We start from the raw sequence: 17748 nt of genomic DNA, 5'->3' as shown, positions 1-17748 counted from the left end.
TGCACGCTACCTGCCTGCAATGTATATTTTTCAGTACAGTGCAACTATTCCAGTTAACACATGCAAATGCTCATCCAGTTGACATCAGGTTGACATTCAACTGCTGATTGAGAGCAATATGGAATTTCTTCTTTCTGTATCAGATTTTCTTCTTCAACCCATTCATTTTTGCATTCATTAAAATATTTAGTACTTTTGCTTCACCACACGACTTATGCCATAAAAATGAATAATTCAATACAAATATAAATGAATGCTCAAATCAGCTTTGAACATAAAAAAACAAATTTTAAAGCAGCTTAAAAAAATAAGCTATCAGAATTAATTTGTATGAAATGAGAGAATCATAGCAAAAAAAAATTAAGTATACAGCAATGCTACAAGACCTGGGTAACATTAAGGAGATTTTGAAGGTGTTTTTTTTTTTTTAAAGGAAAGAAGGCTGAGGGCAATAGATATCTTGTGATGATAGTTAGAGGTCTTTACTGTTTTTGCAGCTTAATCACATTTTCCACTTGAATGTTTGGTGTGTCACAGAGACAGAGTTATTTTTATCAGACAGTAACCATTTCCAAAAAATTACTTGTACTTTGTCAAAGGCTGATGTATTCTGCTTAAAGGTTTGCCAGTGTTTATTACCATGCTCTGTTAAACCCATAGGGCTTTTTATTCACAAGATATGAAGCCGTGACTCTGTTCTTATAATCTTTGAGGACACAAAATCGCTTTAGAAAGGATGTGAATATTTCCTTTTTACAAAGCTATTACCAGCTGTGGGGGAAATACACTCTGCAACCCAATCTCCATTGTTTTCTTCAAACCAGAAAAACTGAACAACACAGTCTTAACAGAAAGCATGCCTGAAAAGCATGCAACAGACTAAGGGACATGGCATTAACTAAACTGGATTGCTATTACAGAAGGCATGGGGAGTGATAGCACAGACAGACACACTGTGCAAAGGCAGCATGAGATTTGCTGAAGAGGAGTTGCCTACTGTATATGTTACGGGCAGCAAATTTTGAATTCCACAACCATCTTTGCCCAGTATACTGGAGCAATGGTAATTCTGCACTACCGTTTTGTGCTATATCTAAGGATATAGCATTGCTATATTAGCTAACATGGGGTATATGGGGGTAGTACCTCTGGTGGGGAACACATCATGCTCCTTCTGGGTAGTTTGCCCACCTTTGGCCCCCACGCTGCACGCAGCTCTCACCTGTGGCTCCTAGAAGCTGTCAGCATGCAACAGTGGCCACACCCCAGAAAGGATTTGACTGGCTGGCTAAACCAAATAAAGGTAGCTGATGGATCTCAAACGCTCAGTGAGTTTGGGACTTCTCTGGTGGATTGAGCGGATGAGACCAATAGCGGGACCAATGGTCAAGAAGGCATTTTCTGCATGTGCTGTAGAGGGAAGTGAAGGACAGGTGGGGCCCATCAACCTAGGAAGGCAGCCCATCTACAGTGTTAGAAACTGATATATGAAAGCTAGGAGCCATATGGCACCTTAGAGCTAGGTTACGGGCGCAAAAATGGAATGTCTGGGCATGCGATTTTTATAACAAGAATACAAAGCTGAAAATGAATGAACTGCAGCTAAAATATTATGTTCATTTTTCACATGGTCTAGTCCTTCCCCTGCCCACCCCCTAATATTCTTAAGAGGGTCTCTTTCTACTTCAGAGAGTAGCTGGAAGTGGGAAGGTAGAAAAAGGTTCTCCTTTCCTTCCACTCTGCAGTTTTAATCTGAAATCTTAAGCGCAATACTGCACACAAAGCTCATAAACAGCTCGTGCTAATGAAATTCCCTGTCGCAGAATGCGCCTAGAACAATGGGAGTTTCGAACACTGCATATCCAGGAGAAGGAAAACTCCAGTCCTAAACTTATGCTGCCTTGCAGGGTATCTTCAGGAGGAGAAAAGACTAAGGAGTAAATGCTACACAAATCCAGAATGGAGTCCCTAAGATGATAGGATGGCGCCTTGCACACTTCTTTCCAGCTACTCCTGCAGCCAAGCTGGTGCCAAATGAATTGCTTTGCTTTCCTTTGGACCGTGTCAGTGAGGCTGAAAGGGGAGTCTTGTCATCTGGGCAGCCCAGGACCTCCATACACACTGCCCAGGTGTGCATCCTGGGAAAATCACTTAGGTGCTGCTAATGCAGCCATTAGACTTCACCCTCAGAGGCGTGCTCCATTGTCTCTTGAGACAGACAGATGCCAAGAACATTAACTAACATTGTCAAAGCGCATATAAAATGGGCAGAACAGTAATTATTCAACTAGAGCTGTAATAATTGTTCACATGAACAAGAACACGGCCACCTGTATGGCATGCCAATCATTTGGAAAGAAATTCTGAGTGTCTGATTCCATGTTTACCCAAGCTCAGCTAGCCTGTGGTTCCTTTCAGTACACTTATTAAATGTATAAGCTACCTTTATATTTAAAGCATCATTTCACAAGACATCAAGTCACAGAACATTAGATGAAAAAATAAAACACCTGGCAGCGAAATTTTGTGATAGCAGAAGAGCCACAGCCAATTGGGGCCTCTTCATTTGGGGCCAACACAATGCAGCTACAGTTAAGGGGCCTAGATTCTGCACTCCCTATCACCAGCAACCCCTCTACTCTTGAGCATGAGTCCCTCCCAGCCTTTCTAAGGTTTGTGGATGATAGTGCTAATCAGAGTTCACTCTTCACAAGTGGAAATTGCAGCCTAAAGCAGGTTAAAATCCTGATTTAAGAAGACAAGATCTGCAGTGCCAACTCAGAATCATCTTGATCCTTAATTTGTGGATCTGGTGGCAATATGTTCAGAGGTTGTGCTGGGACCCTTCCATCAGCGGAGGGCTCTCATATGGATACAACTCAGTGGCCACAATGTAGAATGACAAATTGTGATGGCAACTGGTACACGTACGTACAGAGGTACGTACACACACAGAGAGGAAGATTGACAGAAAATGAGTGTCTGACGTATTTTATTCTTACACCTCTCTGGAGAGAGGTGGAAAGACGAGACTCTTCCCAATAACATATTAATTAATGGAGACACTCTAGGGATATCATTTATCAGGAAACTAGGCTTTTGTTTAACAGGAAAGCAGAACTGAAATAATTACCTCAGCTTTTCTAGAGTTGATAAAGAAAAGATGATTGTTTAAGTACCAAGTGTCAGAACTGTCTAGCTGATCAGTACTATCAGCAAAGAAACTATGAATATGACATATCAGGAATTCATAAAATTCAAATATAGGTATTTACTATTTTAAAAGTACCATTTGCTTCTTAATAGCTATGTCTTAATTCATTTTCCCCATTAATCTGCTACTTTTTCGGAAACAGGTTCCTGATCAACACGGTCAACTCCAGGGATTTGAAAATAAGCATACAGTGGTACCTCGTGTTACCTACTTAATCTGTTCCGGAGGTCCGTTCGTAACAGGAAACCGCTCGTAACGCTTTCTCTAATGGTGCCCCCCGCTGCTGCTGCACCGCCAGAGTGTGACTTCCGCTCGCATCCCGGGGCAAAGGTCGCAACAAGGGGCATCTACTTCCGGGTTAGCGGAGCGCGTAACCCGCAGCATTCGGTAGGGGGCCGGTAAGTTACACAAGGTACCACTGTACTGTTTTACTTATCATGTGTGCCCTCTCCCAATCAAAACTGCTGACACTGAAAACAGGTAACACAAGTAAACTTACCTTCCTTTCCTTTAAACCTTTCCTGATCATATCTGTTATAGGCCGCTGGAATTGGCTGCTTGTTGCGCAAAGTGGGGTCCTGAAAACAAAAATGTAAAGTATAAGTTTTGTGGCATGCTAATGTAAGTCATAATAAAAAAATACACTTAGATTATTATTACGATATGTGAAATGATGATGCAGAATTTACTTTGGGTTATATCCAATGGATTTGCTTAATGCAATCAATACACTTGCTTTTCGCCACTTCCTCCTAGCTCTGCAGGCTCCTGCACCCTTTGAAAAGCTGTTTTTGCATGTCAAGAAACCCTATTAAATATTAAGCAGAGGGTTGCAGCAAATAGGGGAACTTGGGAAAAAACCATGTTCCCCATCTAACGGAACATTAGATGTTCACTAGCACAAAACTGTATTTCGATTCAACTTACTATTTTAATATATTCAAAGGTACTTCATATTAAACCTGATTTGCTATTTAAGCTTATCTACTGACTTCTAAAACTAGTGGAAAGGTCTTCTAAACTTAGCACAATATCATACTGTACTAAGTGAGGCTCAATTTAAAGAGTTAGCAAAGCAAGGCAAGAGCTGTTTTCCAGTTGCCTGATCCAAGTGCCATTGAAGCTTTCCTAAACCAAAACCAAAAAAACCCCCCAAAACAGATTAGATGGATAAAAGTGGTTCCAACGCCGTTATTGAATTGATCCACATGGTTAATATTTAGAAATGTTATTGGCATGGCAAGGGTCAGTAGTTCTCAAACTAATCCAACAACTTATGAATTAAACCTGCTTGAATTATTATGAATTATGAATTATTTTCCTGCTTGGCAGGGGGTTGGACTCGATGGCCCTTGTGGTCTCTTCCACCTCTATGATTCTATGAAACCTAAGAGAAAGAATGGAATATATATACTAAGAACATAAAGAACACAGTAATCTTTATGTAGCTTTTATTGATCTTTCGACCCCTAATAATCGAAATTGACTGCCAACCAATTCGCCTTTTCTAACCAAAATTGCCGACACTGAGAACAGGTATACAGGTTCCAACAAGTCAGAGGTGTTTATTGCTAAGTAAACGCCATTTGGAACTGAGATGCACAGATTAAGTACAAACTTGGGAGGAGTGGAAGCTTTTCCTAAGTGTAATTGAAATGCTGTCAGCCTAATGGGGCAGCAAATTCCAATTCATCCATCTTTTGCATAGGCCATTTACTAACACGGTTTCAATCATTCGGTACAGTGTACGTGAAACAAAGTCCCATCCATTTCAATGTTCAAGTGGCCATCGCAGTTCTGGACGTCATCTTATCATTACGTTACGGCAAGAATGGAAAGAGTGCACCGGACTTTGGTACAACTAGAAATATGAATTTTGGAAAGTGGGAATTTGAGCCAACTCAACCACCAGGTATTGTGCCTCATCATCATTACTTTGTAACACCAGGCTGCCATTGGTTTTAAGTCCTGGTCACCTTGCTGATTCTAGATAAACAAGCTCTATCCTAACTAAGCGACACGGAAAACACAGAAAGGCATGGAAACAGCAGGGGGATAGAAGAAGAGCTGAGATATGCCAACGAAGGTCCACAGCAGAATGCCATCCAGAAAGAGTGGTAATTAAAGTACCCTCTGTAACAGATCCACTATTAATAAAACTAAACAGTATAATAGAATTTTAGGGAGTCTTGTTAGTAGAATCTACACCAATTTGGAATTTGGGGCAGTATACAATACAGGGACATTTGGTTGCACAATATAATTTCTCCTCCTTCTCTTCTCCCAATCTGCACACTAAACCTGTTCTGGGGGTTATTCCAGGCTTCTGGAGCAGATTTGGGGTGGGTGTAGGGCTTGCAGGGAGAGCAACTTCCGCTGCACAAACTGAAATCCTTGCATTAACAGAACTATTTTGTTGGATGCTGCCCTTGTTTTTGAATAAATCTGTTTTGTTTCACACAAGTATACTGATTCAAACGCTTCCTACGTTTATTCTGGATTCTTTTTTAAAAAAAATAATGTTGCTACAGTCAAACCTCAGTTGTTGAACGTAATCCTTTCTGGAAGCCTGTTTGGCTTCCGAAATGTTCAATAACCGAGGCGCAGCTTCCGCCTAGTTGCAAGAGCTTTGGATGTTCGGGTTCCGAAAAACGTTCGAAAACCGGAACACTTACTTCTGTGTTTTCGGCGTTCGGGAGCTGAAACATACGATAACCAAGGCATTCGGGAATCGAGGTTTGACTGTACTTGGAATTTTAAGGAAAGTACAAGCGCCAACATTGCCAAAGTCCTTTTAAAATTAGCAAGCATTCTGTTTCAATTGTCTACATAATTTCTTCCAGAGTGTAAATCTTCACATAAACCTCACTTCTGTAATATGGATGTTCAAACTATTGCCATGACAAAATACATGGGAAGCAGTATTAAAGGTATCTGTTTTGCAATTAAATGCTCAGTACCTGAATCCTTTTGCTTTTAAATTAAACCCAAATCCCTTACTGAGGAATAAGTCTTACCACTGGTGCAGTATTTGGTGCTGGTCTTTGTTCAGGTGCACGTCCTTCTTCTCTTGCTTTGACGGACTGAAGAATTGCAAAAATGTTCTTGGCAAAGTTCTAGAACACAAGAGATTGAGTGTTATACTATTTATCTGTTAACTAGTGTCTTCTGAAGCAGTGTATAACAGAAAAGTGTGGTATATAAATTTACATCTATACAGTGTACTACAAAGTATAGCTAGAAGCCACAATTTTGAGAAATGCAACTGACAAAACCACTGAACATTTTCTGCCACTCTTCTGTCTCTTACCGTTTGCACATTTTCAGACAGTAAGTGATAATAACTAGCATGTGAAACAGCTTTTAATCAATTTGCACATGCACATGAGTTGTCACATATTTCCAGTTTCTGTCTCTTTGCACAAATGTATTAAAGGAAGAGAGACTTAATGCTTAGAAAATACAAAGTAGCTAGTGACAAATGCCCTCCTCTTAACACTTGGTGACAGTTTCCTTTCTTCAGCTTGGTACAAGTGGAGGAAAAGGCAGGTGCGAAGTTCAGTTAGTGACCTTTGTATGTAAATGACCCTTGCAACCCTGGGCTCATTTTGGAGGAAACATAGGATATAAATCTATTTGATAAAATGTGTGTCTACATGAGCACTAGCGCATACGTTCTAATTAATTACAATAATCTTTCTCTCCATGAAATGTGAAGAGGTTTTATGAACTCCACCCAATGCTCCTATGTGTTACAACATAAAGAATAATGAAGTCAGACCATAATTATCAATAACATATCAATAAAACATCAGTAGATACTGATCGGTTAAAAAGAGTAATACAAATTGTAACAGACTGCCTACAGTACAGGCTTCAGAAGACATCAGAAAGAAGGCAAAAGTGATCCCTATTGAACTTCTACTGGTAGAGAATTCCACAGGGCAGGGCTTCCCTTCCCGCACTACATTACATGTAATACTCTAGTATACTCATTGATACAGGGACATGGGTGGCGCTGTGGTCTAAACCACTGAGGCTTTTGAGCTTGCCGATTGGAAGGTCAGCGGTTTGAATCCGTGCAATGGGGTGAGCTCCTGTTGCTCTGCCCCAGCTTCTGCCAATCTTGCAGACTGAAAGTATACCAGTGCAAGTAGATAGATAGGTACCACTGTGGCAGGAAGGTAAACGGAGTTTCCGTGCACTCTGGTTTCCGTCACGGTGTTCCGTTGCACCAGAAGCGGTTTAGTCATCATGCTGGCCACATGACCTGGAAAGCTGTCTGTGGACAAACGCCAACTCCCTCAGCCTGAAAGCAAGATGAGCGCCGCACCTCATAGTTGTCTTTGACTGTCCAGGGGTCTTTACCTTACCTATCCATTGATCAATGTTTTACTATGAACCATATTATAAAAATATATCCTAGAACATTAAGAAAAATCCTTATGTAGCCTTTATTGATCTTTCTGCGGGATTTGGCTCTATTAATCGAAACAGATGGGAGAAATTTCAAATTGCCAATATCAAATGCAGACTTCAGCTATTGATCCACGAAGTATACGGCTATGCAGAAATGAGGCTCAGAGTAGGTTTAAAGGGTGGTATGGTTGGTGATTTTAAAACGTCACAAGGAGTAAAGTGAGATTGCATTCTGGCTCCCACCCTTTTTAATTTTTATATTAATAACTTGGTGCCTATTTAGCCAATGCAAACTTCCCCTCTCCAGTAATCAGAGACAGAAAGATCTCAATCTTGATGTATGCAGATTATTTAGTACCCCTCTCTCTTTCCTCAAAAATCTCTTGGAGGTGTTTAGCACATACTGTAAACAGGAAAGCCTAGCTACAAATTACTCTTAAGACCAACATTATGATTTTTGGCAGACACAAACCTACGTATAGATGATGCTTGGATCAGCAGGCCATAGAACAAACTCACTCATTTAGATACAAGGGTGCACTCTTTAATGAAATTCTCTCGTGGAAGTGTCATATGGAGACAGTAAAGGTCAAAGCACAGAAAACCATAGGGGCACTGATGAAGTCCTATTACCAAAAGAAGGTCAGCTGACTGAACCATCCCTAAACATAGTTGGTAGCAAAGGGCTTACTGAAATGCTCCATGGCTCTGAAATCTGGGGCTCTGATTCAAACTCCATTAAAGATTTGAAAACTGGACAGAATACAGTCATACCTCAGGTTGAAGTAGCTTCAGGTTAAGTATTTTCGGGTTGTGCTCTGCGGCGACCCGGAAGTAACAGAGCGCGTTACTTCTGGGTTTCGCTGCTCGTGCATGCGCAGACACTCAAAATGACGTCACGCACATGCGCGGAAGCGGCGAAACGCGACCCGCAGACACATGTTACGTTTACTTCAGGATGCGAACGGGGCTCCGTTCGTATCCAGAGGTACCACTGTATATTTTTTTCTGGAAGCTTTACTCTCCACCATCAGGAATATCAACAGCTCTTTCTCGTACAGAGGTGGCCAACAATTAAGGAAAGAGCGTTCACAAAAGGGAGTTTTAACTAGAATATATGTTTAAGAGATTTTAAAATTTAAATGTTCTGTAACTAAACTATATCCTGACCACCTGGCAGCATAAAAGAAGGGTACATAAACCTGGATGCAGGGCAAAAATACTAGTAATCTGGTAATCTAGTTGTAAATTACTTAGGTATGTTGATTTCGATGGGTCTACTCCAAACATGACTAATATTGGATCTTGCCTTAAAGCATAAAAAGCTAGGTACACTAGACAAATGACGACTCGGGATGTGCACAAATGTGTAAGAAGCAAGAAAAACATAATATAGGCCTTTCAAACCAAGAAAATTACTATGTTAACCCTATTAAAAGGAGCTCAGCATGAGGCAGCATAAGTAAACCATATTAGGCTGTTTAAAAGCAGCATATAATGCTAATATCAGTCATATTTAAAAGGGCACATATTTAACAAATTTACATCAACTCTCAAGATGCACTTCATATTGAATGGCATATGTACACAACAGATGTCCTCCATTACCGATAATTCTAAGTAATAATGAATGTATTCAGTAGCAGAGCTCCCTGCAAAACATTTATAATGCAAAATGGTTCTCTCCTATTAAGTATGGAAACATTAAAGCATCAAAAACAGACACAAGCTGCAAAGTTCTAAGTGTGCTACATTCTTAGTAATGTGCCTGTCTTGCACGTTGATGTGTGTTTTAAGACTACACGAGAGTAACCCAGGGCCCCTTGCGGTAGTAATTCCATTAAAAAAACCAAAACCTGACCATCTCATTCAAGTCTGCTGCATAAAGTCATCTTCAGAAGCACCTGGAGTGATATAGAAATGAATGGACAGTTCAAGCCTATACCCCATTTAAAAGACTCTAAATGAACTGTATTTTTTAATAGAAGGTCCAGTGCAGATATAATGCTAGCTAGCTCCCTTGCTTACTGCAGTTAGCAAACAAAGAGCCAGCCCTTGGGAATGCACACTCAGATTCCTCCCTGAAGAAGCTTTGCTCTTCTACTTCAATCACCGTTAAGCAACTTTTGGCACCGACATTAACTGCAGTGGAGCTAATGAGATGGGAAAGAGAAATGGGGAAATGGTGTATTTTTTTAGCCCTTTTTTGAAATTTTCTAGTGTTTTCTTTTAAAATGAGGAAAATGCTTTTTAACTCAAGGGTTTAAAGAATTATTTTAGTTGTGCTTTGCCCCTCAAAATGGATTCCAATACAGTGGTACCTCAGGTTAAGTACTTAATTCGTTCTGGAGGTCTGTTCTTAACCAGAAACTGTTCTTAACCTGAAGCACCACTTTAGCTAATGGGGCCTCCCGCTGCCACCACGCTGCTGGAGCACGATTTCTGTTCTCATCCTGAAGCAAAGTTCTTAACCTGAGGTACTATTTCTGGGTTCTCAGAGTCTGTAACCTGAAGCGTATGTAACCCGAGGTACCACTGTACCTGCTTACGGCAACCTACTGTATTAGGATATTATTTCTGTACTGTAGACAGGTTCAACTCAAAACCTAGAGCTAGAAATTACTTCAACAGAACTGGAAGCATGTGCTCATCCGCATGTAACCCTAAGCAATAGTTTAGCATGATTTGTATTAACTTTAGCAAAGTTGAACACAGCGTCCAGCTCCACTTCCACTCCTTCCATATGACCAGGAGCATGACTCCTGCCCAGTTTATTTCCAAATAATCTGTTTAGCACTGCTTTAAAATGAAGTCTGACAAGTTGCTCATTGCGAGAAGTGAGGTTACAGGGAACCAGACAGAGGGCCTTCTCGGTAGTGGCTCCCACCCTGTGGAACACCCTCCCTTCAGGTGTGAAGGAAATAAGCAGCTTTACCTTTAAAAGACATCTGAAGGCAGCCCTGTTCAGGGAAGTTTTTAATATTTAACACTGTATTGTTTTTAACACTTGATTGGGAGCCGCCCATAGTGACTGGGGAGACTCAGCCAGATGGGCGGGGTATAAATAATAAATTATTATTATTATTATTATTATTATTATTATTATTGCTAAACAAGTTCTCTTACCATGAACCTGCTTTAAGCTATATCGTATTTCATTATTCCACCCACTTTCCCACAAACTGCAATTTCCAATACTTCTGGCCTTACAGTCAGATGGCATCTTCAGCAACAACTAGTAACTGTGCAGGAGGGGGAAGATCTTTGGCTGAAGTCACAGAATACATAAGTGGCTGGAAATAAGGAGGCTCAAGCTTTGCGTGGTTTGAGAAGTTCTTGGCAGGCCAACATGTGCTCCATTGCCTGTAGGCTGAGAAGCTCCTATTTGCATTTCTTCAGTTGAATACACTATTGTAGTAGCAGCATCTCTCTCTCTCTCTCTCTCTCTCTCACACACACACACACACACACACAACAAATGTCCATCTGTTATGCCTGGGCACATTTACGTGCAACAAATAAGCATCTGCTCCAGACAATTAGACCTAAAATGAAGTGATGCTCAGTAAGTACACACATACGTGGCAACAGATGGTGGCAGCGTAGCAACTTACACAAAATAGTTCAGTACACTGACTTCCAAGCTGTGTACAAGGGCACACTCGTGTGTTGCAAGGGAGAGGCTGAAGTGTATTTTCAACAGCTAGGCCACCAAAGCTGGACACTTCAGGCACCCTATGCCACTTGAAGTGGGGAGGACAAGAGCAAGAGCTGCAATTTGTTACTCCCATCCAGGACACGGGGGGCGCTGTGGTCCAAACCACTGAGCCTCTTGGGCTTGCTGACTTCAAGGTCGGTGGTTCGAATCCCCGTGATGGAGTGAGCTCCCATTGCTCTGTCCCAGCTCCTGCCAAATTAGCAGTTCGAAAGCACACCAGTGCAAGTAGATAAATAGGTACTGCTGTAGCAGGAAGGGATGTGTGCTCTGGTTTCTGTCACGGTGTCCCATTGTGCCAGAAGCGGTTTAGTAATGCTGGCCACATGACCCAGAAAGCTGTCTGTGGACAAACGCCAGCTCCCTCGGCCTGAAAGCGAGATGTGCACCACAACCCCATAGTCGGCTTTGACTGGTCTTAACCGTCCAGGGGTCCTTTACTTTATAACCCCATCCAGCACTTCTGCTGTTCCACAATACCAACCAAATTTTGCCATACAAATCCCCCACAGGGCTTTATCACTTCTGCAATCAAGCCTATGGGTAAACTCATTTGCTAAACCTGCACTGTAAAGTTGAAAAATATATTTAACTTTCTAAAGCTCAGAATTCAGTCTTTTTTTTAAAAAAAAACCCAAACCTGATTTATTATGTTCAATGTGTTTTTAAAAATTGTTTAATGTTTTAATTATTTATTTTCCATACCAAACAGTATTGCAAAAGTATTATTGCTTAAGGTATAAATATAAACATAAATTACTCCCCTCCCTACATACAGGATTCAGATTATATTTCTTTAAAGTGTGACATATTCTACAAACAGGATTCAGACTTTTCTGTTTGCTACGTATTTGATCTACTACAATATATAACACCATTTTTTTCCTTTAAAATGTTAAGTCTTCAAGATACCAACAGGTTACTGCTTCTTAAAATCTCCATAAAGTCATTTCATGTACTCATAAATCTAATCAGGGATGGGTAATTTGTGCCTCTCAAAATGATGTTGGCCTTCAATTCCCAGCATTCCCAATCAGCATGGCCAATGGCAAGGAATGATGGGAGTTGTAGTCCAAAATATCTGGGTTGGGCAAAGCCTCAAAACCCATGACCTAAATAAAGGTTGAGTTATTCATAGCCTGGTGAAACAGATATCTGTTTTGAAATGTAAATATTAAATTGCTTGAGGACCACAAGCTGGTTAGTGCTAGTAGTCAGAATTTGTGGACTCCTAGGTGAAATAAAGACTATTTAGTGTCATACCAATATGCTTTCATTGCTTAAGCAACTAATTCATGTACTTTATTCAGGATATATACTGATTGGAAAACTTAATTTATAGCAATGATTTAAATTGAATTTTTTCCCCTGGTCGTCAAATTGCCTCGATCTAAACATGCATAAGACTCCTAACTCAAAATGTTGGACATGTTAACATTATTGAAATTTGTCATTGGAATGAGCTCACAGCAGGAAAAATCATTCTTAGAGCTCCAAGTGCACATTGATTCCTTTGGTTCTCAGACTCCATCAAGCGAATAATTTTATCATGTGTGGAACAAGACCACCATCTAGTGCTCATTCAGAAAACTGTCTGTGAGGAGAAGAAAGGGGATTCTTCTTTTGTATCCTTAGAGCTTTGAGATGCAGACCTACAAAGTGGATTTGAAAAAAACTCAGCATCTTAAAAGGCAACCCAGCACCTTCACTATAAGGGCGGCCTTTTGAGAATTCAGAATTCTTGCATTATTAGCTACTACAGAGACTGCTTTGAGAATGAAGTTCTCTTTGCTTATATCTGAATTTGGTCGGGTGGCGGGATTTAGGTTGAATAAACAAAAAACTAAGGTTCTGACCAAAAATTTAACAATTACAGAAACAGAGGGGTTTCAGAGAGAAACAGAACTGAATGTGGTTAAAAAAGTGAAATACCTTGGGATCTATTTGTCCTCCAAGAATTTGAATTTATTTAAGGATAATTATGAGAAATGTTGGTTGGAAGTTAAAAAGGACTTAGAAATTTGGTCAAGATTGAAACTTTCCTTGTTGGGAAGAATTGCAGCTATAAAAATGAATGTGTTGCCGAAAATGTTATTTTTGTTTCAAACCTTACAGATCGTGGACAGAGTGGATTGCTTTGGAAAATGGCAGAAGGATATATCTAGATTTATCTGGCAGGGCAAAAAGCCCCGAATAAAGTTTAAAATATTAACAGATTCGAAAGAAAGAGGGGGGTTTGCCCTGCCGGACTTGAGGTTGTATTATGAAGCTGCAGCCTTCTGCTGGTTGAAAGATTGGTTTTTGTTGGAAAACACCGATGTCCTAGATCTGGAAGGTTTTAATAATGCTTTTGGATGGCACGCATACCTATGGTACGACAAGGTTAAAGCACATAAATTGTTTAAAAGCCACATTGTCAGAAAAGCAATCTTTGCAGTCTGGATGAAATATAAAGACTTACTAGAGAGTAAAACTCCGAGGTGGCTATCACCAGTGGAGGCCAAGGCCCGAAAAAGACCCAATATGGAGGCCTATTGGCCGAAATATTGGGAATTGACTGAAAAAATTGGAGACAATTGGAAGTTGCAGAGCCAGGACAAACTAAAAAATAAGGTGCGAGACTGGCTACATTATGCTCAAATTCAAGAGGTTTTCAAAATGGACAAAAAAGTTGGTTTCCAGGTGGAAAAGTCGAAACTAGAGACAGAATTGTTAGAACCAAAGACAAAGCTGTTATCTAGAATGTATAACTTGCTGCTTATGTGGAATTTACAGGATGAGACAGTTAAATCTGCTATGATTAAATGGGCGCAGGATGTTGGACACAACATTATGTTTGAAGACTGGGAAAGGTTATGGAACACCGGAATGAAATTTACGGCCAGTACGGCCTTGAAGGAAAACATTATGAAAATGATATACCGGTGGTACATGACCCCAGTCAAGTTAGCTAAGATACATCACCTGTCTGACAATAAATGTTGGAAGTGTAAGGAAGCAGAGGGGACTTTCTTTCACCTCTGGTGGACATGCCCAAAGGTTAAGGCTTTCTGGGAAATGATTTACAATGAGTTGAAAAAGGTATTTAGGTATACCTTTCCCAAGAAACCAGAGGCCTTCCTGTTGGGCATGGTAGACCAGAAAGTGTTAAAGAAGGACAGAACTTTGTTTATGTATGCTAGTACAGCAGCAAGAATACTCATCGCAAAGAACTGGAAGACACAAGATTTACCCACGCTGGAGGAATGGCAGACGCAGTTGATGGACTATATGGAGATAGCTGAACTGACCGGCAGAATCCGAGATTTGGATGTAGAAACAATTGAGGTGGACTGGAAAAAGTTCAAAGACTACTTGCAAAAGTATTACAAACTGTATGAATCTTAAGACGGTGCATGATTTGAAAATGATACGCTTTAGCAATTATGATTAAGTAAATAGTAAACTAAGTGATAAAAGAGAAAAGGAGATAATATGAAATTGAACATGTTACGTTTATTTTAAAGGTATAAAAATTCTGACATAATACATTGAATATAGATACATAACATGTAAAAGTTACAATAAGGTATGACATAAGGTAACAAATTGCTGACATTGTTAATATAAAGAACGCAGAATCGGAAGGGGTGGGGAAGTCCAATTTGGGATTTTTGTTAAAAAAAAAAAAAAAAATGGTTTCTGGTAAACTCCTTGTTTGTAATGTATAAAATTTGGAAAGAAACGTAATAAAAAATATTATAAAAAAAAAAAAAATAAAAAAAAAAAAGAGAATGAAGTTCTCTTTGAACAAACTAACTCACTGTCAGGCACTGCAGCGAAACAAGGTTAAGCTTACTGACACGAGAAAGAAAATGTTGCGGGTGCGTTAGAGGTCATCTGAAATGTTCCAGTTAACAAATGAAAAGAATGAAGTCTAGTATTCAAGGGTAAGAATTTGGATAAAGCTACAATGATCAAATTCTAAAGGGAACTGCCCTAGAGAGCCATGAATAACGTGTGTATACCCCTACTAATACCTGAAGGCCCAAATATTCAATAATGGAATTAGGAGCAAAGGCTAGTAATAGAAAGAGGAAAAGCAACAATACAAAAAGAAAAGGAAAAGAGGAACACAGTGTTGATCAGTGTTGATCATTTTTTTATTTTTCTCTACAAATATATTTCATACATTAGCAGCTTTATAGCGTCCAAATTCTAAGTAATTTGAGGGTGTAAATACACCTTGTTCAATATCCCCACTCTTTGCTTGTTCTGCCAGCTGAACCCAACTTATGGTTTGTCTTTCACTAAACCGTGAGCAGCAACCACTGCCACGCACAATTGAGAAGTGATCACCGGCATACAGTTCATTCGTGCTTAACATTAACTATGCCTATGGCTGCCCATATCATAATGTGATTCCTCACTTCACTGGCTTACCCACAAAAAACTTGTCCTGCTTTGCCCCTTCCTCAGGACTGCTTATGATATATTCCTGCTATAAGACGCCACCATAACATTTGTCAGAAATAATGTGGATATACTGACGCAAGCAGCGCCCAACACTTCCCAACTTGTAGTCCATCATTATAGCAGTATTTCAGTGCACATTCTCATCATTTGATGAGCCTGTCACTAGATGTTACCAAATAAGGGACACATGGCAGGCAACCAATAATAATAATAATAATAATAATAATAATAATAATAATAATAATAATAATAATTTATTATTTGTACCCCGCCCATCTGGCTGGGTTTCCCCAGCCACTCTGGGCGGCTTCCAACAAAGATGAAAAATACACTAAAATGTCACATATTAAAAACTTCCCTGAACAGGGCTGCCTTCAGATGTCTTCTGAATGTCAGGTAGATGTTTATCGCTTTGACATCTGATGGGAGGGCGTTCCACAGGGCGGGCGCCACTACCGAGAAGGCCCTCTGCCTGGTTCCCTGTAACTTGGCCTCTCGCAGTGAGGGAACCGCCAGAAGGCCCTCAGAGCTGGACCTCAGTGTCCGGGCAGAACGATGGGGGAGGAGACGCTCCTTCAGATATACTAGACCGAGGCCGTTTAGGGCTTTAAAGGTCAGCACCAACACTTTGAATTGTGCTCGGAAACGTACTGGGTACCATGTACTGGTACATTTTGTGCAAAGCAATTTCAGCTTACTTTCAAAACCTTTGCCCCAAACATTTAAAACATCTTGTTCTACTAACAGTTTAAGTCAGGGGTGGGCAGACTTCAGCTTTATAGAATTTTCTTTTTACTAGAAACAAGAGTCCACCAAGTAGAAAATAGGTGGCCAGGGGCAAAGTAGCACAGAATAATAACTAGGGAACTTACTTTCCAAATCAAAACCCATGGATCTTCCCCAGGTCAAGTCTAAATTAAGAGGGAGGAGCATCCTTCTGCTGCTATCACGAAAAAACAGTTAAGAACAGTGGCCTATGATCTACAAACCAGACTGATTTATCAGCTGGTCCTGATCCAACTTCCACTCTCCCATGTTTTAAGTCATAAAGGTAAAGGTAAAGGGACCCCTGACCGTTAGGTCCAGTTGTGGATGACTCTGGGGTTGCGGCACTCATCTCGCTTTACTGGCCGAGGGACAGCTTCCGGGTCATGTGGCCAGCATGACTAAGCTGCTTCTGGCGAACCAGAGCAGCGCACGGAAACGCCGTTTACCTTCCCACCGGAGCGGTACTTATTTTTCTACTTGCACTTTGACTTGCTTTCGAACTGCTAGGTTGCCAGGAGCTGGGACCGAGCAACAGAAGCTCACCCCGTCGTGGAGATTCAAACCGCTGACCTTCTGATCGGCAAGCCCTAGGCTCTGTATTTAGACCACAGCTGTCTTAGTTCAAGGTAAAATACACATCTACCAAAAACAGAATATTTAGGTAGCCAATACTGAGAATTATATCAAGGACCCTGCAACATTCCTTCTTCAGAACATGGTCTTTAAATTGTAGACATTGCTGCCAGGATATCTGAACCAACATGTCAATATTTCAAACTCTTGTGGCCTGGCATGAGCAGCATAGCTTGCTCTTTGGCATACATTTTGTTTTCGATACAGTGATTAGAGTGGCAAGACCTCAATGTCATAGATCCTGGCAAAACCGCAGCTTCATATGTACTAATCTAAATATGTACTAAACGATTCATTTTTTATTTTCATTTTATTGCAATTATATTCCACCTTTTCTTCAAGGAGCTCAACATAGCATACATGTCCCCCCTCACACTTCCACATTTAATCCCCTGAGGTAGGTTAGGCTGAGAGGCAGTGACTGTCCCTAGGTCACCAAGTGAGCTTCATGGCTGTGTGGGGATTTGAACCCTGGTCTCTCTGTTCCTAAGCTGACACTCTAATCCCTACAGCATACTGGCATTTAAATTCAAAGCCACATCAA

The 17748-nt window shown here is 40.5% G+C and overlaps 1 protein-coding gene across 1 annotated transcript in view; it reads right to left on the bottom strand.

The window, feature by feature from the left end:
- CDC73 (cell division cycle 73) overlaps positions 1–17748 on the bottom strand; it is a 116207-nt gene that overhangs the window by 77754 nt on the left and 20705 nt on the right. The window contains exons 8-9 of the mRNA XM_053391453.1: positions 6232–6330; positions 3714–3792 (exon numbers count right to left, since the gene is read on the bottom strand). Coding sequence (XP_053247428.1) covers positions 3714–3792; positions 6232–6330 — 178 coding nt within the window. The remainder of the gene's footprint in view (positions 1–3713; positions 3793–6231; positions 6331–17748) is intronic.

The sequence above is a fragment of the Podarcis raffonei genome, chromosome 6 (assembly GCF_027172205.1).
Source record: "Podarcis raffonei isolate rPodRaf1 chromosome 6, rPodRaf1.pri, whole genome shotgun sequence".
Taxonomy (NCBI): Eukaryota; Metazoa; Chordata; class Lepidosauria; order Squamata; family Lacertidae; genus Podarcis; species Podarcis raffonei.
This window is presented reverse-complemented; position numbering and strand designations above follow the sequence as displayed.